Below are 25,783 nucleotides of genomic sequence, written 5' to 3' on the forward strand. Positions count from 1 at the left end.
AAAATTTATCTTTCTGAAAATCCTAGACAAATCCTAGACAAATCCTAGAGAAAATTTATCTCTCTGAAAATCCTAGACATATCCTAGACAAATCCTAGAGAAAATTTATTTCCTAAAAAATGCTAGACAAATCCTAGAGAAAACTTAGAAAAATTTATCTCTCTGGAAATCCTAGACAAATCCTAGACAAATCCTAGAGAAAATTTATCTCTCTGAAAATCCTAGACATATCCTAGAGAAAACTTAGAAAAATTTATCTTTCTGAAAATCCTAGACAAATCCTAGAGAAAATTTATCTCTCTGAAAATCCTAGACATATCCTAGACAAATCCTAGAGAAAATTTATTTCTTTAAAAATGCTAGACAAATCCTAGAGAAAACTTAGAAAAATTTATCTCTCTGGAAATCCTAGACAAATCCTAGACAAATCCTAGAGAAAATTTATCTCTCTGAAAATCCTAGACATATCCTAGACAAATCCTAGAAAAAATTTATCTCTCTGAAAATCCTAGACAAATCCTAGAGAAAATTTATTTCTCTAAAAATCCTAGACAAATCCTAGAGAAAACTTAGAAAAATTTATCTCTCTGGAAATCCTAGACAAATCCTAGAGAAAATTTATCTCTCTGAAAATCCTAGACATATCCTAGAGAAAACTTAGAAAAATTTATCTCTCTGGAAATCCTAGACAAATCCTAGAGAAAATTTATCTCTCTGAAAATCCTAGACATATCCTAGACAAATCCTAGACATATCCTAGACAAATCCTAGACAAATCCTAGACAAATCCTAGACAAATCCTAGAGAAAATGTATCTCTCTGAAAATCCTAGACAAATCCTAGAGAAAATTTATTTCTCTAAAAATGCTAGACAATTCCTAGAGAAAACTTAGAAAAATTTATCTCTCTGGAAATCCTAGACAAATCCTAGAGAAAATTTATCTCTCTGAAAATCCTAGGCAAATCCTAGACAAATCTTAGAGAAAATTTATCTCTCTGAAAATCCTAGGCAAATCCTAGACAAATCTTAGAGAAAATTTATCTCTCTGAAAATCCTAGGCAAATCCTAGAGAAATTTTTTTCCTCTACTGTTATATGCCAGCGTTATTATAGAAGGATTCTCAATAAAAGCTCGAAGAGCTGGAAAATGTGTTCTCAGCAATGCTTTCGAGCTAAAACAGCTCGAGACAGCGGGAAGTTTTGGGGCTGACCTGCGGGGTCAACCTATAGACAGATTTTTTTTTATTGTAGCGTTGAGTTTTAAAAATATAATTTCAAGTCAGAGGATGCAGTATAGGAACTAGAGGTACGCAAAAAGTAACTAAAGACGAAGAAGAAGGAAGAGAAGACGCAACAGGTGAAGAATTGACATATGACGAGTTGTAATAATAAAGTAAATAATAATAAATATAAAAGTAGTGGAAGAGGATCGCGTGAAATTATGTTGATGCGCAGGGTGTATCTGCCTAGCCCGGAAAACGCACCCGATACGAGTAGCAGTAGCCTATAGCAGGATAAATCGGTGCTCTTACGGTGCGTTCAGACAAGAGAGCACCGTTCAGAGGAGTAGAGAGCGAGCGGCGTCCCGGAGAGTCACTATAAAAGCTCACTGGCACTGGCTTTACGACGTCACACGCTGGTGGTCCATTCTTCAGTAAGGAAGCCCCCTTTCCTTAAGAGCTCCACCAACAACTATCATAACTATTTTTAACTGACAAGTGAGGATTTTATTTCATAATTATATATTTATATTATTTTCTTTTTTTTTTTAATTTTGTTCAAAAACGCGTACGTAAAATTTTAACTCAGTTTAAAATATCAATATTAAATTTAAAAAATAAAACGGAAATATATTTGTATATCGAAGCTGTAAGATATTATCGTGAAAATTGGATTTTAGTATAATCTGGAAGATAGCTGTTTGGTTAATCTACTGGGACCGCAACGAGACAAATTTAAAACGTGCCAAGGAAGTTCCCATTTTCTTCAGTGATTATTTATCCCCTCTGGGTCAACAGCTGGCTTTTTCTCGGTGTGCTACTATTTTAAAGCTAATCACTAAGTGAGTTTTTTTATTTTTTATCATTAAATTTTATTTTATTTATTCAAGGGATATTACATGTATTGTTTAACTTTCTTCAATTAAAAGTTTTTAAAACTCGATTAACAGTTTTAAAAAAGTTTACAACATTCAAGTGAAAATAAAATATAAAATAGTTTAATTTTTTAAATTTAAATTCATTTAATTTTCTGTTTAATACAGATTAAACAATTACTTAAGTATTCAAGTAAATTGAAAAAAAAAAAGAAACAATACAAGTTGACAACTTTTCTCAGGATTTTATTCACAAAAAGTTTTTGTTTTCTGATCAAATAGATTACAGGATGTATTTATAGATTTTTTGTAAATGAAACCACAAATAGCCATTGGCGATGAAACAGATTTTAGGAAAACTCGATTTTGACGTAGGATTATGGGTTACAGACATATATAGTCATATAATACAGTTACTACACACGCGATAATAATTTCAACCCCGAGCATCATCACCATCATATCCTTATGATGTTATAGCAACAGCAACAACAACAACATAACTAATTAACGACATTACTGTTTGCTCACGCAACTATATATATATATATATATATAACTTGATATTACAAAATTAGTTGACCTATTTTTTTCTTACTTTTTTGTGGGATATTAAAAAAAAAAATTGCGAAACATATGGAAAATATATATAATAGTACGTCAGATATATGTGACTTATCCCATTTCAACATTCATTGTATCCCACGGGTAATAAAAAATCATTTTATTTTATACTGGAGAAATAAAGATTGCAGTATTGCATCAATATAAAAATTTCTACAATCATGAAATATTTATCAATAATCTTTTATACAGTTGTTGGTATTTTTTCTCACATCTTATTAATAAAATATATATATATATATATATATATATATATATATATATATATATACCAAAATTTATTATGTTTTCATGAATTTAAATGAAATAATTTTTGTAGCCTTTGATCATTTCTTTTATCATTATTCGATGCATTTAAAAAGTTTAAATAATTAAACTAAACCATAAAGTTTTTGAGCTTTATCCGGGTTACTGTAACTTTATTTTCTGCTATTAGGGTCTAGAAAAATTATTTTAATAATTAGAAGGGCTGGTTATTATTTTTATAATTATATTTTTTGAATAATCTCTGAAATTATAAATATAAAATACGTTATTAATACAAGTTGAGTAAAAGTATGCGATACACATATATGTAAAGATAACGCGACAAGTAGAAATAGTAGAACAATCAGACTGTGGTCAGGCAAATACACAAGAGGAGCTTGCTGGCATTTTCTCTGTTTATTTAATATTATGTTTTATATAATTTTCTCTGTGCGCATAAACTCATTTAAACTGATTAAAATCACAGCACACAATATGTTTTATTCAATTGACAAGACAAGTCGATTGTACATTTAAATTAATAATAATTAAATTTTATTACGTTTTTTTTTTTTTTAATTTAAATTGTAAAAATCAGTCGAAAAGATTTAGTAAAGTCGTAGGTGGATATTTCGTAATATTTCACAGTAAATTAAATATAATTTTAAAAATTTTTAGGAATAATTATAATGAATATATTCTTAACATTAAACTTATTACAACACAGACGGAAGGTAATGAGTACTGTACATTAAGCAGCAAACGAACCGATTGTCAGTTCTGACATCGAACTCTTCTATATACATATGTATGCAATATATATACTTAGACATAATTTAATAATACGGTACTTGTACTTGTACTTTTTTTTTCCATCATCAAAGAGTTATTTTTAGTCACATCATTTTTTTTTCTTTTATTATAAGAATAGTACAGAAATTAATATAAATCTTGTAAATTTAAAATTTAATAATTTTTGTACATATTACCTTGTTGAGTTAAGAGTGTAGATATTGTTTCTCGAGAGTATTGGTTGTATATTACACACAACAGTAAATACGATATAGATTCATAGAGCTTGAACAGCATCACGACGTTATGTCGATATCAAAAGTACTTGATATATTTATATATATATATATATTTTTTTTTATAAAGAAATTGGAATGCGTCGAGTAGTAGATATTGATGATATAGAAATAGAAAACCAAGTGCAATCATTTTGTGCAAACTTTAAATTTTTTATTATTGTAATTTTAAAAACTCTCCAAGTTTAATAGTCATATATAGAGATACCAAGATGAGAATTCCATAAGACCACTCTACCAATCTATACATTAAATATAATTATCTAATTTAATTTAGTTTTATTGAGTACTATATTGCAAGACATCAGAGAGAATTAAATAATATTTTAGATAAAATATTTAAAAATGAATTAAAGAGCTCGACATTTTATTAAATAATAAAATATTATCAGCGCTGGCGGTGCTCCGAGTTTATTACGGTTTAAATTAACTCAAAATTATTTAATTTAACAATTAATCTTTAATCAAACTGAGTGACAGAAATTAAAGACCTTCTATATGCTACACATAAAATAAAAATACTATTTAGGATTAAAAATTAACCCACATTATACTACTATTAACTTGTCTCAACATATATAATAACGTGATATATTTTCAGTCCGCAGACCATTAAATAACGTTTTACACTGTAATTATATTAAACTACTTTCGACAGTCACTTTATATATATATATATATATATATATGTACTAATAATCTTATGACGTTTGAAAATGACATTTTATTTATAAGTATATGTTTAAGCGTCTTGCTTGATACAATAACAATAAATGACATCAGATATTATAATTTATAGTCTATATGCAGACAAATAAACGTTATAAAAATTCAAAATCCCTCTGATCTTAAAATAAAATTTTTTACAGTAAATTTAATTGTATATTTCTTTATATAAAGACTACATTTATGTAAAAATAGTATATGTAAATGAGTTGATCGTGCATCGGTATGGAAGACAAATTGATGGAGGCAGAAAAAAAGTTTGTTTGACATTTTAATTTAACAGCAAGTAATGTACTATATGTACAACCAAGTGTGAATGCAAATTTATTTTTTTTCTCAATGTTTTATGTTTTTTTATATTTTTTATATACCATCACTAAGGCATGCATATTACACGCGTCTCACTTGGGCGTCTACCGACCCGTAAAAATGAATCAAATGTCCAGACGAATAATTCGTCTCTTTTTTTCTTCTACATACGTAGCTTTGACACACGAAAAACTTTTCCGAGCTTGTAATTTTTAAAATTAATTATAAACACATTATTTTATTTTTAATTTTTATGGTCAAAATAATTTTGGTTAAAATATACCAAGTGAGCGTTATTTCTTTTTTTTTTTTTTTTTTTTTTTTTTTTTTTTTTTTATCGGGAATTGCGTGGGTAGATGACGGTATATAGTATAAAATTGTTGAATCAGTCGTATTACTACCTGCTGAGATTGCAGATTCAATAATTCTACGTGTTTATCACCATTAAATATATTATTTAATATAATAATATTTATAAACTGAAAATAAAAAAATAAAAATAATAGATTGAAGAATATAATGTTGCAGGCGCTTTTGTGGTTTGTTTGGGTCACGTAGATAAGGGTAATTGCACTGGTACGAGTAAGGCGAAGGCGAGAAAAAATATCTTGACAAGAGGCAGGCGGAACTCCTGCAAATCCGTAAATCTTGTGGAAGTGAACGATGCGACAATTCTCGTTGATCGTTAAAATAGAATTTCCGATCCATTGTACTCTAAAATCTAATAATCAATTCATCATTAATAATTTATTTATTTTTTTTATATACAATATAAATCCAATAACTATTTCATTCAATATATTATTTCTCACCGTCAATTAAAAAATATATGAACACACATATATTTTTTTTAATATCAAATGTACAAAGTTTTATATTTACCAGTATGTCGACAAAATAAAAGGATCAAATTAACGGTTTTTTATTTTTGTCAACTTTACAATTAAAAGGCAAATAGAACAGAATAGGTACAGCAGTGTAATATGAACTATCATCCAATTCCATTGGAAGTTGGTTAATTTAATTTAATTTTTTTTCTTTTTCCTATCATTGATTAAAGTCTATGCCGGTATTGTACATAAATTGAGAAAAAAAAGCCTTTGGTTGTGATTTCGGTCTTAATTGGCAACTCATATTAAAGTTGAATCAACAATTAAATACACAAGGGCTCTTTGTATGTCAAAGTGAGTTATATTTAAAAACATGATGCACATCTTTTCATTACGATAAAGCATCTGAATAAATTGTAAATAATTGAAAGAGAAGGTCTTTTTTTAAAGGGAGAATAATGGAATAAAAAGAGGGAAGGATGATGAGTGAGAGTGGAAGTAAAGTAAATAAAGGAACCAGACAAAAGGAATAGCGTGCGAATAAGGTGATGGTGTAGGGTATAGGGTGTAGATGAGATTTGTGGTAATTGGAAAGCGTGGCTAGATATCTACATACATTGTATTGTTCCCTCGCGAATTACCACGACAAATTAACCCATCGTGCATGCCAATGTTAATAAACCTGACATATATGTATATATATACAAATCTATATATACAGAGGCTGCTAACTGCTGTTATTCTGAGGGTCACGAATATCACTGCGGTGTAGAATAATTTAAATGTATTAACGTCTCGATCGATCCTATATATGGTTTAATATTTAATAATAATCCTATGTGTTTATTTCATATTCGTGCTTGCAATTTAATTTTAATTCTCTCTGTGTATTAATTATTACTCTGTTGAACATTCCATTAATATATGAGTGTCAATGGTCGTTTTATTTATTTAAATAATGATAGATATTTTTATGGTGTTTTAGGACAGTCTCGTAAGAAAAAGGAGAAGAATTAATTTATTTAAACAAAATGTTTGTTATAAGCGTATTCGCAGTAACAACACTGATAACTCTGTCAAAATCTACACCCTTATCATACGTAACACATCAAAGAAGAGATGTTGCTACTGATGGAGATAATGGAGTATATATACCTTATTTGATTGATGAAAGAGGATTGTCAGTCAACGAGTTTTACTGGCCACAGGTATATACAATTTATATCAACAATCTAATAACCATACATATGTTACATAATACCATATAAATATATATGAAAATATATTTGAATCTTCCTGAAGGATCTATATATAAATTTAGTGACCTCAAAAAGCAAAACCAGCAGGAAGTCACACCCAGCATATGTAGTGCTTAAATAATTTTTTTTTATTTTTATTTTTATGATAAGAAAATGCTCACAATACCATACAAGCATTGTTCTAAAATATTAATACTAGATATCAAGTTTTGAAAAAATTTTTAGTCTGCGGGTACGTGGGATGTATAAATTACTATGATAAGCAGTATATATATATATATATATATGTGTTGGTAGCTGGCAGATTGGATACTCTAAGTAAAATGAATTATAAAATAATCAATATGAAAATGTAAAAAGTATAATTAGAAGCACTTAAAATAAAGTGTATCTTACTTATTTAATTTGTTTCATCTTTGTTCGAGCTGTGTCATCAATAGATACATGTGGTAGTTTTTTTGAATTTATTTAAATAAAATAATAATTTGTTACAGGATGAAAATTTGAAAGTAAATGATTCAGTATCCGGTATCGATCGGGCTAAAAGAATCCAGTCTCTCTCGGTAACAAATTCGTTAGATGTATTGAGACAGCGTGTCCTATTGGAACTGGCACGTCGAAAAGCTTTGCAGGATCAACAGCAGATAGACGCTAATCGTCGTTACTTGGATAACATTGGTAAACGTTCAAATCAATATCTCAAAATGGATTATTTACCCCAAATGTTGGAAACAAAAAATATTGCCCGGATTTTTGATCATCAATTTGCTGACCAGCCGGAGCAAAACTATTACACAGCTAAAAATCCCCTGGAATCTACTCTCGATTGGTACAACAACAACAATAATAATGCAAATGATGTTACAAATCAGTACAATGTCAACGATCAATTACGAAAGGTAAAAAAAAAAAAAAAAAAAAAAAAAAACAAATTATTCAAATAATAAAAATAATAAAAATTTTTCATTTATTTGTTACAGATAAAGAAGATTAATAAAATTCGTTTATTGTAACGCGAGTGAAACAATTGGTCACCGAGTACAATTTTATCCCTCCGCTTGTAATTATAATTGTCCATATTAAATTTTAAAAAAGTATTTATTTAGTTAAAGGATAAATGTTTACAGATTTGTTATTATTGTTTTTTCTTAGTGATATCTTATTGTCATCTTTTAAAAGAAACGCTAAATACTTATAAATAAATATATATAAAAATACATTATATGAGGAGACAAGTATAATAAAAACATGGCTTGTTGTCGGAGTAAAATAATATATCAAAACTTTTGTTTATCGTTATCTATAATTTACCAACACAGGATAATTTATAAAAACTGTAAATTAATATTTATATGAATGAAAACTAAAATAGAGATACTACAAATCAATTTATTATTTTTCATATCAGTATTTTTAAATAATTTATCAAAACGAAACAGTATTATTGTGTGATTTTATTGTTTTCTTTAAAAAAAAAAATAAACAAATAAAAAAGAATATAAATAACTTTATTTAAAATTAAAATTTTCAAATTTAAAAAATTTCAAAGGCTTTCAAAAATGTACGTTAATTGATGTTAGTAGTTAGGCCTATCCATGTATTCCCTTGTACAATTATGTAGATTCTAGCTGAATAATTATTTATTACTTTTATTTATTTAAAATCAAAGTGTATCTTTAATAAATATTTATGTTGTATTTTAATAACATAAATCATATATTTATGAGTCTTGCGATAATTTTCCTTAAACCAAATATTGACTAATTTATTATTATTATGTTACTGATGTTGTAATATATTTGAAAGGGTAAAAATAATGAAGCTATTAAATCTTGGTCTTTAGAAAAAATTTATTGTAAACCTTCATATCTATATTTATTAATTATAGCTTAATACACAATTATTAATGTCCTGATAATTCTATTTTTTTGTTTATCAAAAAACAATCCAACGTTTAAATTATTTAATTTTTTGTTCTTCTTTGCATTTTATAGTGTAATACTTTTACTGCAAAATTAAGCTATAAGTAAATGTAAATTTACAACTTATCATTACATTAACAGTCAACGGTGTGAGTAATGAAAGAAAAATGATGATTTTAATAATGAAAAAAATATAATCAAGTTTTTTGATGCATACGCTGTATAATAAAATCAAATTAATCAATGAGCTCAAATAACAGCCAGTTTCAACGTCTTATTGTTAAATACTCCGGTATTAAATCCAAATTGTTGTCAGGCTTTAATGCAAAGTAAATTAATTTCGTCCATAAATGATAAAAGTTAATGAAAAATTTTTGTTATAAATTTTATGTATATGCAATTATTGTTTACGTAAATCAAGGACAAAAACACTTCCATCGGAAGCTGATGCTCCGACTTTATCTCCACGACTATTCCAGCACACTTCAAATATTCCACCTGTACCTTTATAACTATGCACCAATTGGCCACTCTGAAAAATATCATTTTTATGTATAGTATTTATTTAAGTTATTTAAAAAAATATATATATAAATATACATATATGTAATTACCTGCGTAGACCAAATATGAACACATTTATCAAAGCTGCCACTGGCAAGGAATTTACCATCAGGACTAAATGCTACACTGTAAACTGGTTCAGTATGTTTGGTAAGAGTGTGAATACATGAGCCTCTTTCAACATCCCACAATCTTACAGTTGAATCAAATGAAGCACTGGCTAATGTGAGATTCATATTCGGATTATGGGTTCCTGGTCCCGTTGGTGACCATTTTATTGTATATATTTCTTTATGATGGGCTTTTAGATCGTGAACCCATGTATCTTGTTTCATAGACCAAATCTTTAGACTCATGTCATCCGAACAACTTGCCAATAAATTACCTTGAGGATCCCATTTAATAGCATTTACTTCATTCTAAAAATAATATCAATAATAATAATAATAATAATAATAATAATAATAATAATAATAATAATGATTACTTGCAATAAATGTATTTATTTATAAATAATACTTACCGTATGTCCTTGAAAACTTTTAATAGGTTTATCGACATTTAATTTACAAACGTGAATGCACTGGTCAGTAGAACAACTGGCGAATGAAGTATTTGTTTGCCAGTCAACATCCAAAGCTGGCGCACAATGAAAACTAAATTGTTGAGTACATTGTCCACTTGCAGCGTCCCAAATAATTGTTGTTTTATCAACTCCCGCACTTAATATATAATTTCCACGTTTATTCCATTTTAATGCGAATATTGGACCTTTGTGCTGGCCAAGTGTCGATGATAATCTACCGTCAGTGGTCCAAATTCTTGCATAGCCATCATAACTACCAGTTGCCAATAGCGTTCCATCACACTATATAAAATTATATTTATGATAAATATTATAATAGTTAAAATATAGTATTTATTTAACTTACATTCCAATCTAAAGATGTGACATCTTTGTTGCTTGGTACTTCAGCACCACCTCTTTGAATACAATGCCGTAATACAAGTTGATTAGGAGCCGATGAGTTGTCAGACATATCCCAAATTCTAGCAGTACTGTCACCAGAGCCAGAAGCCAGTAAATCTGTTGTGGGATTCCACGCACAGATAAAAACTTCAGACTCATGACCACGCAATTTAGTTGCTTTACTCGCGGGTATTTCTACTGCACTCGTATTACTACCCGCTCCAGCTCCTCCTGCCTGTTGCTCTTCCAATTCCAGTTCCGGTCTTTCTCCACTTCGTTCATTAGACCCAGTATTATCATTTGATGTGACAACTGCTAAATTTATAAATATTATTATTCACACAAAAAATAATTTGATTTTTTTTTTAAATAACATTTATATATATTTTTAAAAGTATGTGAGCTTTTGGAGTATGAATTATTTTATCTGGATTTAGAATTTCACTTCACTAGAATTATTATAATAAATTAAAACTATAAAATATAATTAATAAAAAATAAAAAAAAATATTATTTTTAAAATAATAATAATTTTAGTGGGAAATCCTAAAATTCAAACAATTCAAAAAACCTAAAGCAATTAATTAATATTCCTGATCTAATAAAGGAGGTTCAAATTAAAATTATCATCGTCACATGAACCAGGGTGTATCAGGATTTACACAAATTTTTTAATAAAAAAAAAAATAAAAACCTTCTTCTCCATTAGTATCCTGTGGATCAGTTTTAATTTGTTGTTTTTGTTGATTCTGTTGATTTTGCCTTGAAACAACGACATCAGGCATCACCGCATCAATGAGAGACAAAGATTCGACCATTCTCTGTTCACTACCATCTTCTCCTATAGAAATTTCAGCCTCTGTGTACTGTAATCCTTTTTGTAATATTGACAAAAGTGCTGCTGGTGGAACAAGCGCACCATTTATATTACTCTGTGATATATGTGATTCAATTCCAAATGTGTATGCCGAATGTTGAAAACCTATTTATTATTAAATTACAAAATAATTAATATTAAAACAAATGAAAGGTTATGTTTGCTAATAAAATAACTCACCTGATTCTTGTAGATATCGGTATACCAAGAAGTTTACTTCATCACTCGAGAAGCTCATTTTTTTTAACATTTATAAAATTATAATAACATACTCCTTAAACTTTATTTAGAAAAATTTTCCTTGGTATTTACAATATAAAATACAAAAAAGTCTGTGCATATATTGAAGACGCGGAGGTTCTCAAGTGTATAATATATATATATATACAAATTATAGCTGGAAAATAAGTAAATGAAATTAGCCGTTTACTGCTCCTATGAACACAGAAACTGCTTAAAACAACAGTTTTAAAACTGGTTGATTTGATGCTGGTGATGGTGATAGTTGGTAATGTATGGTATGATGCCGATTAACAGGGTTATTAAACTTTAACTTAACTGTACATCATCAACAACACAAAATATTGTTTGTCATTTTAGATTACTTTACATTTTACATTACAATCATGCATACCGTGCATACGTAGGCGTTTTCGGCTAAGCCCGAAAAAACTCGAATGAATCATCAAAAATCATAAAAAATCATCAAAAATCATAAAAAATCATCACCCCAAATAATTTTAAATTTCCTCTCATTTTTTGCACAGTCGATAGTATGATTTCCTACTTGTACTTTGAGGCTCTCGGCACTTCTGAAAATTTTTTACTGATTTATAATATTTGTAAAATAAAAATTTTTACAAATTACAGATTAATTTAAAATTTAACAGCACAGTAATTATAATTGCATTATTGCATTTTTATTTCCAGCGAGTTTCCAAAATTTCAAAAATGGTAATAGAATGACATCTTACAGAGCATTTTTGAATTTATTTTATTTTATATAAGTACCAACACATAAAATGTAATAATAACAATGATAAAAACATCTCTAACCATATTTATCTGCAGTGTTACTTAAAAAAAAAAATTAAAATAACAATAGGTTTAAAATAATAATAAAATTCAAATAATTGGAGGGAATGAATATTTGTCGAAATTTATTAATTGGTGTTGCTAAACGACCTGTCATTCGTCATTTTACTGTCGCCCAAATAGGTACATATATTATTTTTACATATTTGTTTACTTTATATCATATAAATTTTATTTTAACAATTTTTTTAGTATTAATTTTAACAATACATTCGTTTTTTAAATTTTTTTTATTGAGCTCGGAAATTTAAATGTCAAGATGAATAAGATAAACACTGAAAAGGATTTATTATTTTTTGTATTATTCGAAGAATACGCCATATTGAATATTATTTATTACAATTTATCGAGTAAATTAATCACCATGTAGGTTTTCATTATTATTATTATTTTTTTATTAAAAAAAAAAAAAAAAAAAAAAAAAAAAAAAAAATTCTTTATAATTATCATGAAAAACTTTTAATTTAAAATAATTATTATTAATGTATTAATTATTATTATAAAATTAAATTGCATCATATTATGACATAAAAATGACTTGGTTTTTTATTGGTAGTGTACATATTGTATAAAAAAAAAATCAAACGACTAAAAAAAGTATAGAGGACATGAGGTATATTAATAATCTGATTCATAATGTATTTAGGTAGCTATAATATTTCATTGAGGATTTTAATATAAATATATATAAGAGAAAAGTAGTGGGGTCAGTATAATAAGCTGTAGACTTGGGGAATCGCACCTCGATACTTAAAATAATAGTTAATACGTATTTTTACGGCCATATCATCGCATACGGTAGTGCGTGCGGGTGATTATACTCCGATATTTTATATTTTATATATATAATAATCTATATTTTTATTTTTTCAGTATTTCATAAGGAAACTAAAAACATGTCGGATACAAATAAAGAGGAATTGCGAAAACGATTGACTCCTATACAGTGGCATGTCACTCAAGAGAAAGGAACTGAAAGGTGCAATGCATATGTTATTATCAAACTTGTTTTTTTTTTTTTTACACACTGTCACAGTAATTGACCTTGATTTTAAAACATAATTCATATTATTGTATTTGATAGAATATATTTTATAATTTATAAAATAAAAATAAGAAGCTTATAAATATATAAGGTTTGATGGAGTCTTGGACGAGTGACACAGCGAGTGTCAAAAATAACTTTTTCAAGAGCATGTGTCTCGAACGGCTCAGGGCCAAGTGCTTCTAAAATAACATCAAAGCTTATTTTATACTTCCTCTAAGTCTAATTCAATCTAATAAAAATATAATATTTTTCTCTTCAGACCATTCACAGGATGTTACAATAAATTTTATGAAAAAGGAACATATACGTGTATTGTATGCGATCAGGAATTATTTTCATCAGAAACAAAGTATGACAGTGGGTGTGGCTGGCCAGCATTCAACCAAGTTTTGGATCAAGGAAAAGTCAAGTTGACCAAAGATACCACAAATGGTAAGCAATTGAAGTATAATTTTAATAATATTTATTATCAATGTTCCTTGATCCTGCTTTGAATTATAATTTCCTTCTCTGTGCCCTCCTATCCAATATTGTTTTATTTTACCTAGCAATATAAATACTACTATTTTTTTTTCTTTTTTTATTTACTCTAATCGCTTTAGCAAATCTATGTGATTTATTATATACTATTTATTTAATTGAAATTATATTTTTTTTGCATGTCGATTGACATTCAACATTCAAAAGTAGCTTACATGATAAGAAAAAAAAAATGATGATATATTTATTTTATCCTGCATGTTAAATGCTTAGAGTGTGATTGTAGTAGACTTACATCATGTTTAATTATATACATATATGTATAATAATGATTTAAAATTGTACATAAAATAAAATTATGTTAGTTGGAAAATTTTTTTTTAAATTTCTCTGTCTTGAGCTCTATTTATTATTATTATTATTATTTTTTTTTTTTTTATTTAAAAAAACTAATAGCAGTAACAATTGCTGTAGCTGATTATTGATTACGTTTCTAATATATGTTAAATTTAATAAGAAAGAAAAAATTTATTGGAAGTGCTTTTAATTTATACTGATTGGGCTGTTATTATTTTTCACAATGAAAAATAATTAAAGAAACCTCGATGTAGGTCTCAATTTAATCACACTCTATTGTTCTGTCTTTCCTTTGCCTTCCCACCTATTCACCACCGAAATGAACAAAAAAAATGCGTCGATATAACGACGCACACCAGTTGGTGGCAATCTACTATTGCTGATCGCAAACCCAGATATGGTGCGGACCGAGGTGACCTGTTCAAAATGTGGAGCTCATTTAGGCCACGTATTCAACGATGGCCCAAAACCGACAAGAACAAGATTCTGCATCAACTCCGCCTCTATAAGCTTCCATGAAGCCGGAGAAGCTAAATCAAACAAGACGTAATTTATCAGCATTTATATTTACATATTATATCAAGTATATTTGCACTTGATCAGCTTATTCTTTTTCTTCTATAAAATAATTAATCCCTCATTCTGAAAGTTTAAAATTTTTATAAATTTTTTACCAATATTCTGTGTCAAAAATATAATCAAGTGCAAATGAACTTTATTGAAATCAATTACATAAGTAACAGATCTATTTTATTTTTTCATCGACCATTTTACGATGCCATAATAGCATGTAAATAATAATTATAATTATTAATTGTAAGAATAATAAAATCATAATTGTCGTAAATGTATTTATTGATTTTATCTTAATTTGTATTAATTAATCAGGTGTGAAATAAAAAAAAATCTGAAACACTTTTTTTTTTATAAAATGTTTTTTTATTTTTTTTTTTTATTTTAACGTTGAAAAAAAACGTAAATTACAGTACAATATATATAATATATATACGCAAACCACTAGGCATATTTTTTTTTATTTTACAATTAATTATTTAATTCATTACAATTTTTTGTCATCTTCCTATTCCTCCTTGTCGGTAAAAAAAAAATTAAAAAAATAAAAAAAAAATGGTATCGCTTACAAAATTGACTCCACTAAAATAAAAGTGTTTTTTATTGTTGTCCATATCGTAACGCGTTCAATGATTATAATTATTACAATAACTATTATTATTATTATCAGGATAATTATTATTATTAATATTACTCCGTTGTAAAAATTTAACTTTATAATAATAAAAACAACTTTCGTATATTTTGTGAGTGAGACATATATGAGACACCATCAATCGAATTGTATAATTCTGTCGCTAGGCCTGCTGCCTCCATGTTATTCCATGGAGTAATTTTCTGAGCATTTTCATAAACATCAAGATTTTACAAATAATTTACAATTAAAACATTTATAATATATAAATATATAGAAAGAAAAAAAAATTCAGATAATAAAATTAAATGGATTTTATTTAAATATCGGAATAATTATTACTGTCATGAAAAAATGCTCGAAATTAATTATTTGTCTTAAAATATTTCAGGTCTTAAATGCTCGAAATATTTTTAAAAATGCATAGTCTCATATTTTTGTTGATTCTACTGGAATTTCATACTAATAGATTAATAATTAAAAATAAACTTTTGTAACTATGATCAGTTTGTCTGATAATTATTCAAACAGTACAGAATAAAATTTTAGATTAATTTTGCCGCGAATATTGTATAAAATTATGTGAGCATTATCAACTCTGAAATACTGTCATCAACATAATAAGAGTTTAGAAACTCTATCGATAATAATATATGTATATTTGTTTTCCTGATTTTGTTCAATAATTTTAATACTTGTATACTAGCTTTATATTATACTCAAAAAAAAAAAAAAAAAAAAAAAAAAAAATTACAATTAAAACAAAAAATGCAGTCAACTACCCGTCATAAATCTGTAGCAGAAGCTTTAAATGTAAACGATTCAGTTTGTGAAACATAGAAAGTAAATTTTCATCATTAATTTGCCTATTTTTTCGTATTCTTGATTTATAATCATTGACAATTTTAACGGAGGTATATAATGAGCTATCTGGTATGAAAAGAGCGAGGGGAAGAAGCTTATGGAGGGCAGGCTTATGACGGGTAATCGACTGTAATAATAAATCTATATTGTATATATATATATATATCGAATCTGTTCTAAACTATAATATAATATAATATGTACTAAAATGGCCCATATTATTCTCATACAACAATTTCACAATTTCCAAAATATTGTACACGTATAAAAAATTCGATTATATTTTAATTGTATTATTTAATTACATATATTTCGGAGTCTTAAACTGAAATAATATTATTTTTAAAAATCCACTACCGCAATAATATTTTCATACATACCTCTCTAAAACATGACAAGACGCACAGGCACTTTAAAGTGTCACACAATTTTTCACAACGTCCCCAGCCTTGTCTTAAAATTTCCTCGATCGTTTATTTTATTTATCGTTTACGCTCTGACTGACAAACCATTAAATAATATTCTCAATAACGGAATATATTTAATAATGGCTAACAATTTACTGAGCCTCATATATTTTAAATTAATTCAATTAACAATATATTTAATAAGCAAACTAATTTTTTATAAAAATTTAATAATTTTAAAATACCATGAGTTAATAAATTGCTACGTATTATATTTACGTTTTTTTCTCTTCTTTTTAATAATAATAATAATAATAATATATACGTCAAAAATGATTAATATTTATATAGCTAATAAAATTTTTAAACTTATATTACATCTGATTAAAAGCGATATGCCAATTAAACATTATTGATATTGATAAAGCAGCTTAAAATATTTTTTATGAGTAATTTTTTTTTATTTTATATATTTTTTTTTCAATTTTTTTTCTTTTTCTTTTTTTTATTTCGTTATTATTATAAAGATCAGTGAAATTTTAAAACCCTTAAATTAATATACTTGGGCTACTGTACAACACTATAGTGTTTTTAATAAAAAATAATAAATATGTTTTTATTTATTTATTTTTAAAAATCTTTCTTTAACTTTTTTTATTTTCAATTTTATTCTCAAAAATATAAGTCCAAGGTGAAGACAAATTTTTGTTTTTGCTATATGATTCTCGATTAATATATATATATATAAGATTAGTCATAAATGTTTATTATTTATTTTGTTCTATATAATAACCTGTGTTGTATTTGCTTATGGCTTTTATTATTATATAGATAGTCTAACAAAATTTTAGCTGTAAGTTTACTTACTTAATTATTTATTTATAATTTTTGTAGCTAACTCATTATTAATTTGAGAATCAGTAATACTAGTTTAACATATATAGAAAATAACTGACATTAATTTACTAAGCCCTCGAAAGTAATAAAAAATCGTCATTGTAAATAACCGTCAAGTCTTTTATTTATTTTTTTTTCTTTTCTTTTATTTTTTTATTTTTACTTTTTAAACCCGGAAGACGTAATAATTTATTACTTACAAGCTCTTGTAAATCATTATTTTTTTTTTTTTTCATCAGATCATTCTCTACTAGTCAGGTTTAATACGAAATAAACTCACATATCACATGAGGATTACTCGTATTGTTATTGACTCAAAAAGTCATTTTATTTTCGATACTGTTACGGTACCGAACTTGCAACTAACTATTTCCTATGATTATAACAATAATAATAATCATTATTATTATTATTATTATTATTAAATTGAATTATTGTGCCGTTACCGTTTTGGGAGGGTGAATTATTATTATTATTTTTTTCGCAATAGATGTTTAATTTTACCTAATGTCCTTTAGTCGCCTCTTTGGCTGCCATTATTAAAGGTGTTAACGAAGCAAGTGGCCTTGCTAATTTTAAGAAAGGATGCTGCAATACAATTTAATTATTAAAAAAGGAATTCAAAATTTTTAATTTGTAAATGATAAATATGTAATTATAATAAATTTAAATGAATACCTTGAGTAATTCAGAAGCTCCAGAGCGTTTTTCGACTTCAACTTCCAGACACTGATCCAAAAAGTCTTGGAAAATACTCGATAATTTTTCTTTCTCTTTAATTTCTGGTTTTCCATTCGTTGCAATTAAATACAGTGCTCGTAGAGGATTTTCGTTTAAATACGGTGGTTCTCCTTCAATCATTTCTATTGCCATTATACCCAACGACCATATATCAACCTTTTACCAAACATTACAAAAACATATTTATATGTAATCTTTAATGCCAGAACACTTGTAGTCGATAACTTTTAAATTTACTTACCTTGGGTCCATAGTGTTTTCGAGTAACAACTTCTGGTGCCATCCAGTAAGGTGTTCCAACCATTGTTGTTCTTTTACTTTGTTCAGGTGATATTTGAGCGCAAAAACCAAAGTCCGTGAGTTTAACTCCACCGTCCAATCCAAGTAATATATTATCAGACTTAATATCCCTATGAATAACTTGATTACAGTGTAAAAATTCAAGCGCTTGCAAAACTTCTCTACATACAGCAGCTATTTGTCCTTCATCCATACAAGTTTCAGTTACAACATCCGTCAAACTACCACCTGGTAAATACTCCATTACTACCCACAGTTCTTCGCCAACAAGATAACTATCGAGATAGTTTACAACATTTGGATGTTTGTTTTCCCGCATTACCAAAATTTCATTTATAATTAGCTCTTTCTTTGGCTGTTGTGAAAGATTCATTTGTTTTATTGCCACTTCCATTCCCGTTGAAGTTTCTATTGCCGTATAAACAGTACCCGATGCCCTGTAATAATAATAATAATTATTATTATTATTAGTATTAATATTATATAAATAATATATATGTATTGTGTATCATTTTACCCTTGTCCAATTTTTTCCATTTTAGTATACTTTCTATTAGGATCACCAACACTGACAATTGTTCTTAACTTTTCTAATATTTCATCATCAGACATTTTTTTCTTTCGTGCTTTATCATTTTGACCGATCCTCGATTGATCTGTTGTAGTTGATGTCGGTGTTGCTTGATTTTTGTTTTTGTCAAGTTGTGATTGATGCTGAGACTGCGGTGTACCATTTCGTTGAGGAGATTCCAATGATGGTAAAGGTGGTGGTAAAACTGGTTCTTCTTCAATTGGTTTAGTATACTATCAATAAACATTAAATAACACATTTATAAATGAATAACAATAATCAATACACTTTAATAATAATGATAAAAAAATATTACAATAGATTTGGTGCGTTCCGGTCTTGCAGAGATTGGCGGAGGCGGTGGTTCATCTTCTTGTTCGGAACTAGTTGCACAAGCATCTGTAGGAGTACTACTAGGACTACTGCTACTAACTCTGCTTAGAGATTGTTGTGAATGTGAACTACCAGATGCTTGAGACATTGCTTGCCCACGCACATTTCCAATTCCAATACTTATTCCTGTTCCCATACTACGTGGGCTACTTGCTCTTTCTATAGGTGCTAAAAAAATCATTTAAATAATATTATAATAATAATAATAATTATTATTATTATATAAATATATTTTATTAACATACCGGCATTGCCAACCATTTTAGTAGTTGTCATATACTTGGATCCTTTAACTTCCTTACTGCTGTTGTCATACCAATTTAAAACATCCAATACTGCTTGAGGATTCTTCTTTTGTTCTTGTTTGCTGATGTTGCTTGACATGAGGAGTCTTGCCCATGCTTCCGGCATTCCCTGATAATAATATTTAAATATTAATAATAACATTTAACTATCAATAACTATCCAATATCTTCAAATTATATAATTTTATAAATATAATAATAATACTAATCTTATTTATTCTAACACGTGCATCATTCACAAAATATTTCATTTATGTACATACTAATCGAACAAAAAATTTAAAATAACAGAAATAATCGATATTTTAAAGATGAAAAAATATTCTATAAATCTTCTATTAAATATTATTATAAAAATTAATGCATTGATAATAGAGTTCTAAATAGAATCAAGCGTTAGTTTTTTTTATTTATTATTTTATTTTTTTTTTTTTTTTTATTTATTGTTTCAATTGTAAGCAACGTTGACTAAAGCTTTTTTTTCTACAAAATTCTATACTTAATTATTAAGCAATTTAAACAAAATCTAACGGAATGTGTATTAAATTTGACTGCAACGTAAATAAACTGGTGATAACGTAACAAAAAAATAAACAAACAAGTAAGTAAATAAAAAAAATAAATAAATAATAAAATAAAGTTAATAATTAGACATAAAACAAAATCTTGTGATTGTTTAAATTTACTTACTTTGAGTGGCAGCTTGAAAGAAATACGTGTTTGAGTTAGTTTTCATGTGAGAAAATCATAGATTTAAAAAGCATCAGATAAATTACTCAACAATAATAATAAAAAAAAAAACAATAATAATAATAATAATAATAATAATAATTCCATGATATTCATACATATATTTGTCGGAATTAAAAATATTTATTACGGACACGGAAAATCCAGTTGTTAACTACATTTATGTTAAAAACTATTTATTGTTATTAAATATATTTTTCATTCCTCTAATAATAATAAATGCAACAACAACTACGAGTTACTGTTACTTGAGAAAAAAAATAATTAAATATATATTTTGATTGGATATTCCGTTGTTCCATAAAAAACAGCAAAGCAGCAAGCGAGTGCACGATGTTAACAAAATTAATAAGCGTGAGTATTAAACGTACCGTAAATTCACCGGTAACAGCATCAAATCCAACATGAACAGTGTGCTCGAAATTCGTTGGATAGCTGATGTTTGGTTTATCCTTGCTCTCTTTAACCTTCATTTTTCCTTTTAATGTTTTCTTTTTACGTTCATCCGAATCAGGCTCTTTTGGTAGTGGCCGCATATCCACCGGTAAATTTGGTGTCGATTCACTTCTGTTAAATTAAAATAATACACAATTATTATTTTCAGCAACAACTTACAGTTTTAATTTTTACTCAGCATATGAGTTTGATGATACTAAAAGAGAAAAAAGAAAAAGAAGAAACAGAAGTAGACGAAAAATAAAAAAATAAAATTTTTCTTTCGAGACTATGGTTCAATAATATTTTTTAACGACATCCCTTCGTGAACTTGTTATAAATATCTATATCTATAGTGTCTACACGGTTAAATCATTTTATTTTTAGCTGTCACTAAATTAGTGTCTGTTAATCTATTTCTGGAAGATGAAACTCTCTTTCTTTCTCGTTCTCGTTCTCATTTTAATCCTCTTTTCTATAGATTATATACAGAAAAAATTATAAAATATAATGTCACTACCTTACAATCATTATTATAACAATGAATTGAATCTAATATAATGTATCAATCATACAAGAAAGATGAAAAAAAAAGAAGGAAAAAAGAAAAGAAAGAAAAATTGTAACGGTAACGATTTATGAAATATATGTTTCTGAGATTTACCTGTTTGAAGTGAGTCTGACGGGAGGTGCAGGTGGTTTATCTTCTTCATCTGACATGCTGATTATTTTTTTTTTTTTTTTTCAGTCTGTTTTTTTTATCTGTCGATTATTAGGCACGAGTTTATTAAAGCTTCAGTGGCTTTAAATACTGTCCTTTTTATTACTATTATTATTATACTGGTTATACTAATTACTGGACGTATTTATCATCATTTTAAAATAATTAATAATAATCCGATGGATGTATCTATATGAATGTGTTAGGTTGTATGTTATCGGTTCTGATGACACATAATAATAAGTTTTAAAAATAATAAAAGGCTATTGTTAAGCAACTGGTACACTGTAAAACCAGTGTATAAGTGTAGGTACCACCACCTTTTAAGTTATCAGGTGGAATCACAATTTTTTGAGATCACAGTCGACTGGTTGAAAGGACAAGTGGTAAATACACTTGTGTATTTTTAATAATATTATCTTTATTTTTTCTTCTTCTTCTTCTTCTTCTTCTTCTATCTATATGTATATTTTAAACTAATTCCATAATAATCCATAAATGGAGTAATTTTATATTTAATATTCCTACAACTTGGTTTATTAAAAATATAAAAATAAAATTTTGGAAGAATCAATTGGATGACTCTTTATTTTTTTTCTTTTTTTCCTTTTTTTTACGGCAAATAAATTGGCAAGAAAAATAAAATAAGGAGCCAAGTGATTATTGTGATGTAGTATCCTTTGGAAGTTATCGAAACAGAGAATAAAAGATTGGTACAGTGGTGTTAAGAATAGGTCAATGTCGTTACTCGTTATTGCAATAACTGTGCGTTAAATTCCACCCTCAGGAGCACTTAGTTGTGTGTTTTAAGTATGACTCACTCATCCACCGAATTACAAGATACCCAGGATAGAAATATATTCATTTGATTTCGGCACTACGTGTCATCCACTACAGTAAAACAACTAAAATTCAAAAGAAAAAAGGAAAATAAAAAAAAAAAATTTGAATTTATATTAAACTGGCAACAACTCTTGTCAGTTTCTGTCTACTGAAAAACTCGTGCTGTGATGCTGCTGTTCACTATTGCTCACTACTGCTCACACTGCTGCTGCTGCTGCTGCTGCTGGAAATGCTTGTCGGTCGGTCTTTAGCTCATATATATTATACATATATATTAAACACCATCCAATAACAATTTTCTATATACATATACATATATAAAATAAGTTATCATCAACTTCACTCACATTTTTTTTAATAAATAATTTAAAAAACACTTGGTCATTTAAATGTTACACACAACTACTATCTTGTTCAAGAGTCTAGTTGACTTTAATTTTCTCTTGTGAATAAACGGATAAATGAATCTGAATATAGATAATCACCTGAATCACCGCCCGCCTGCGCGTTCGTATCGTCACCAGTCACCAGCCACCACGGTCTGCCACTATCATCAGACACACTTTTCCTAGTCTCTACACACACAGCACACACATACCACTTATTTATTTCTATGTATATGTGTTCAGTGTCGATAGTTTTTCCTTTTTAGTCTTCTCTCTTTCTCTTTATTTTTTTCTCTTTCTCTCTGTCAGTTATTTCAACTACACAAGCGCCTTCTTCAGCTTTTTTTCTTGAATTGTTTTTTTTAAATTCACTTACAGCAAAAAATCATACAACAACAAGAATAATTATTTGTAATATTGTTACTCTTAAAATAATAATAAAGGTATTTTTACATGAGATATCTCTCTAGTTCTTTCCTCTCTTATTTGGATGTCTGCATAAGTATGTTTTTTGTTGTTGTTGTCTTTTGGAGCATCTTGGAGACTTGTAGGGAATTATTTATAATAAATTCTGTTATGTTGGTAAAACTGTTTTGTCGGCTTGATGTTAAATAGCTCGATTCTCGAATACTTTGCTGTCGATTATTATTATCGATTATCAAATGAAAAGAAAGACACACTGGGTGAATATACTAAATAATAATAGGAGTAAACTTTGACCAGACTTTTACTTTATTGTTTGTGAATTTATCATATCTGTGGATTTATAATTAACTTAATAATTACTCATACCAATATACGCCTTCTGTTTACAATAATAAGTGTCATTTAGCAACATATTATACATATATATGTTTATAATTTATTTTTATAATTAATAGAATACAATAATTTACTTAAATTATTGAAAACAAACATAAGTATAATTAATTTATTAGTTAACGTAGATTTATATGTGCTGATAATAATTTTTCTATTTGTCAACAAAGTATTGAAAATTACTCAGCGTTCATCAGTTTAAATATTTTATAAAAATGAAGAAGAAGGTACGTAAATATTTATAATGAAAAAAAAATACTGATAATAAAATAAAATGAAAATCTTTTAGGTTTTATTAATGGGAAAAAGTGGGTCTGGAAAAACCAGTATGCGGAGTATTATATTTGCGAATTATATTGCAAGAGATACCAGGCGACTGGGAGCAACAAGTAAAAAATTATTAATAATAATAATAATAATAATAATAATAATATGATTATTTAAATATTTAAATGGTGAGTTAATTTTGTTTTTGTTTGTTATTGATCAATAGTTGATGTTGAACACAGTCATGTAAGATTTCTTGGTAATTTGGTGCTAAATTTGTGGGACTGTGGTGGCCAAGAAGCATTCATGGAAAATTATTTTGCTTCACAACGAGATAATATATTTAGGAATGTTGAAGTATTGATTTATGTATTTGATGTAGAATCACGAGAATTAGATAAAGATATGCATTATTACCAAAGTTGTTTGGAAGCTATACTGCAAAATAGCCCGGATGCTAAAATATTTTGTCTTGTTCACAAGATGGATCTTGTGCAAGAGGATCAAAGAGACGTCATATTCCGAGAAAGAGCTGAAGATTTAAAAAAATTAAGTCTTCCTCTTGACTGTACGTGTTTCAGAACAAGTATATGGGATGAAACTTTATATAGGTAATTTTTATTTAATTATTACTTAGTTATTATATAAGTTATTAATAAGTATTGTTTATTATCAAGGGCTTGGTCTTCCATTGTTTATATGCTGATTCCAAATGTTAAGGAATTGGAACAAAGCCTCGAACAATTTGCCAATATTATTGATGCTGATGAAGTTTTACTATTTGAAAGAGCAACCTTTTTAGTTATCAGCCATTGTCAAAGAAAGTATCACAGGGATGTTCATCGTTTTGAAAAAGTTTCAAATATTATAAAACAATTTAAATTGAGTTGCAGTAAATTAGCATCTCAATTTTTAAGTATGGAAGTAAGAAATACTAATTTCGCTGCTTTCATTGATGTATTTACTTCCAATACTTACGTTATGGTGATAATGTCTGATCCTGCAATTCGTAAGTTTTTTTATTATTTTAATTAATATGCATATATAATTTATGACGTAATTATATTTTAGCCTCAGCAGCGACACTTATTAATATTCGAAACGCCCGAAAGCACTTTGAAAAACTAGAGCGTGTGAGTCAAAGCTCAGCATTAAATGGATAAAATTCAGCTCGGTCCAGGCGCATTGTCGCTCGGACCCACATTTTCAATTGGCTTTAAATAAATTGCAAATATGTGACAAATATATATAAAAAACAGAAAGCTCATTGACTGATTAATTGTCAAAACTTGTATAAAAATACTATTCTTGTGTAAAAAGGAAACTATAAATTAATTTGAAAAAATAAAAAATTAAAAAAACAATAAGTACTGATAAATGACTGGAA

General features: G+C 27.3%; 5 protein-coding genes and 1 long non-coding RNA gene across 14 annotated transcripts; 4 read left to right on the plus strand and 2 right to left on the minus strand.

Annotated features, from left to right (window-relative positions):
- The first annotated feature begins 1,649 nt into the window (after positions 1–1,649).
- LOC103579231 (uncharacterized) lies at positions 1,650–7,029 on the plus strand. Its single transcript, XR_549524.1, has 3 exons — positions 1,650–1,718; positions 1,901–2,062; positions 6,904–7,029. It is a non-coding gene; the product is annotated as an uncharacterized LOC103579231 (long non-coding RNA).
- A 1-nt stretch (position 7,030) lies between these two features.
- On the plus strand, positions 7,031–8,266 carry LOC103579251 (uncharacterized; the record flags this gene model as incomplete). Its single annotated transcript, XM_008560608.1, has 3 exons — positions 7,031–7,126; positions 7,672–8,076; positions 8,158–8,266. Coding segments are annotated over 3 exons (534 nt in total), but the record flags the coding sequence as incomplete, so codon positions are not given.
- A 741-nt stretch (positions 8,267–9,007) lies between these two features.
- LOC103579232 (F-box-like/WD repeat-containing protein TBL1XR1) lies at positions 9,008–12,243 on the minus strand. 2 transcript variants are annotated; one of them, XM_008560570.3, is made up of 6 exons: positions 11,691–12,243; positions 11,328–11,615; positions 10,596–10,945; positions 10,187–10,531; positions 9,714–10,082; positions 9,008–9,631 (listed from the first exon to the last, which is right to left on the minus strand). In XM_008560570.3, exons 1-6 carry the CDS (start codon positions 11,758–11,760, stop codon positions 9,500–9,502), a joined length of 1,554 nt encoding a protein of 517 aa, XP_008558792.1. In that variant the 5' UTR covers positions 11,761–12,243; the 3' UTR covers positions 9,008–9,499. The 2 variants fall into 2 exon arrangements, with proteins under 2 accessions (XP_008558792.1, XP_008558791.1); XM_008560569.3 differs by having other exon boundaries at positions 10,596–10,948; positions 11,691–12,241.
- Positions 12,244–12,531: 288 nt separating this feature from the next.
- LOC103579234 (methionine-R-sulfoxide reductase B1) lies at positions 12,532–15,341 on the plus strand. Of its 8 annotated transcripts, none has more exons than XM_008560571.3 (4): positions 12,532–12,728; positions 13,479–13,584; positions 13,913–14,085; positions 14,850–15,341. In XM_008560571.3, exons 1-4 carry the CDS (start codon positions 12,653–12,655, stop codon positions 15,038–15,040), a joined length of 546 nt encoding a protein of 181 aa, XP_008558793.1. In that variant the 5' UTR covers positions 12,532–12,652; the 3' UTR covers positions 15,041–15,341. The 8 variants fall into 8 exon arrangements, with proteins under 8 accessions (XP_008558793.1, XP_008558794.1, XP_008558800.1 ...); XM_008560572.3 differs by having other exon boundaries at positions 12,534–12,728; positions 14,886–15,341; XM_008560578.3 differs by lacking the exon at positions 12,532–12,728 and adding an exon at positions 12,856–12,971.
- Positions 15,342–15,436: 95 nt separating this feature from the next.
- LOC103579235 (serine/threonine-protein kinase Pak) lies at positions 15,437–23,840 on the minus strand. Its single transcript, XM_008560580.3, has 8 exons — positions 22,025–23,840; positions 21,297–21,492; positions 20,116–20,284; positions 19,794–20,038; positions 19,424–19,710; positions 18,848–19,343; positions 18,544–18,762; positions 15,437–18,453 (listed from the first exon to the last, which is right to left on the minus strand). The coding sequence occupies exons 1-8, from the start codon at positions 22,078–22,080 to the stop codon at positions 18,370–18,372; spliced, it is 1,752 nt and encodes a 583-aa protein (XP_008558802.1). The 5' UTR covers positions 22,081–23,840; the 3' UTR covers positions 15,437–18,369.
- Positions 23,841–23,923: 83 nt separating this feature from the next.
- LOC103579236 (ras-related GTP-binding protein A) lies at positions 23,924–25,774 on the plus strand. Its single transcript, XM_008560581.3, has 5 exons — positions 23,924–24,356; positions 24,419–24,518; positions 24,623–25,007; positions 25,074–25,405; positions 25,468–25,774. Exons 1-5 carry the CDS (start codon positions 24,345–24,347, stop codon positions 25,557–25,559), a joined length of 921 nt encoding a protein of 306 aa, XP_008558803.1. The 5' UTR covers positions 23,924–24,344; the 3' UTR covers positions 25,560–25,774.
- Positions 25,775–25,783: the final 9 nt, after the last annotated feature.

This window comes from Microplitis demolitor, chromosome 3 (assembly GCF_026212275.2).
Source record: "Microplitis demolitor isolate Queensland-Clemson2020A chromosome 3, iyMicDemo2.1a, whole genome shotgun sequence".
Classification (NCBI taxonomy): Eukaryota; Metazoa; Arthropoda; class Insecta; order Hymenoptera; family Braconidae; genus Microplitis; species Microplitis demolitor.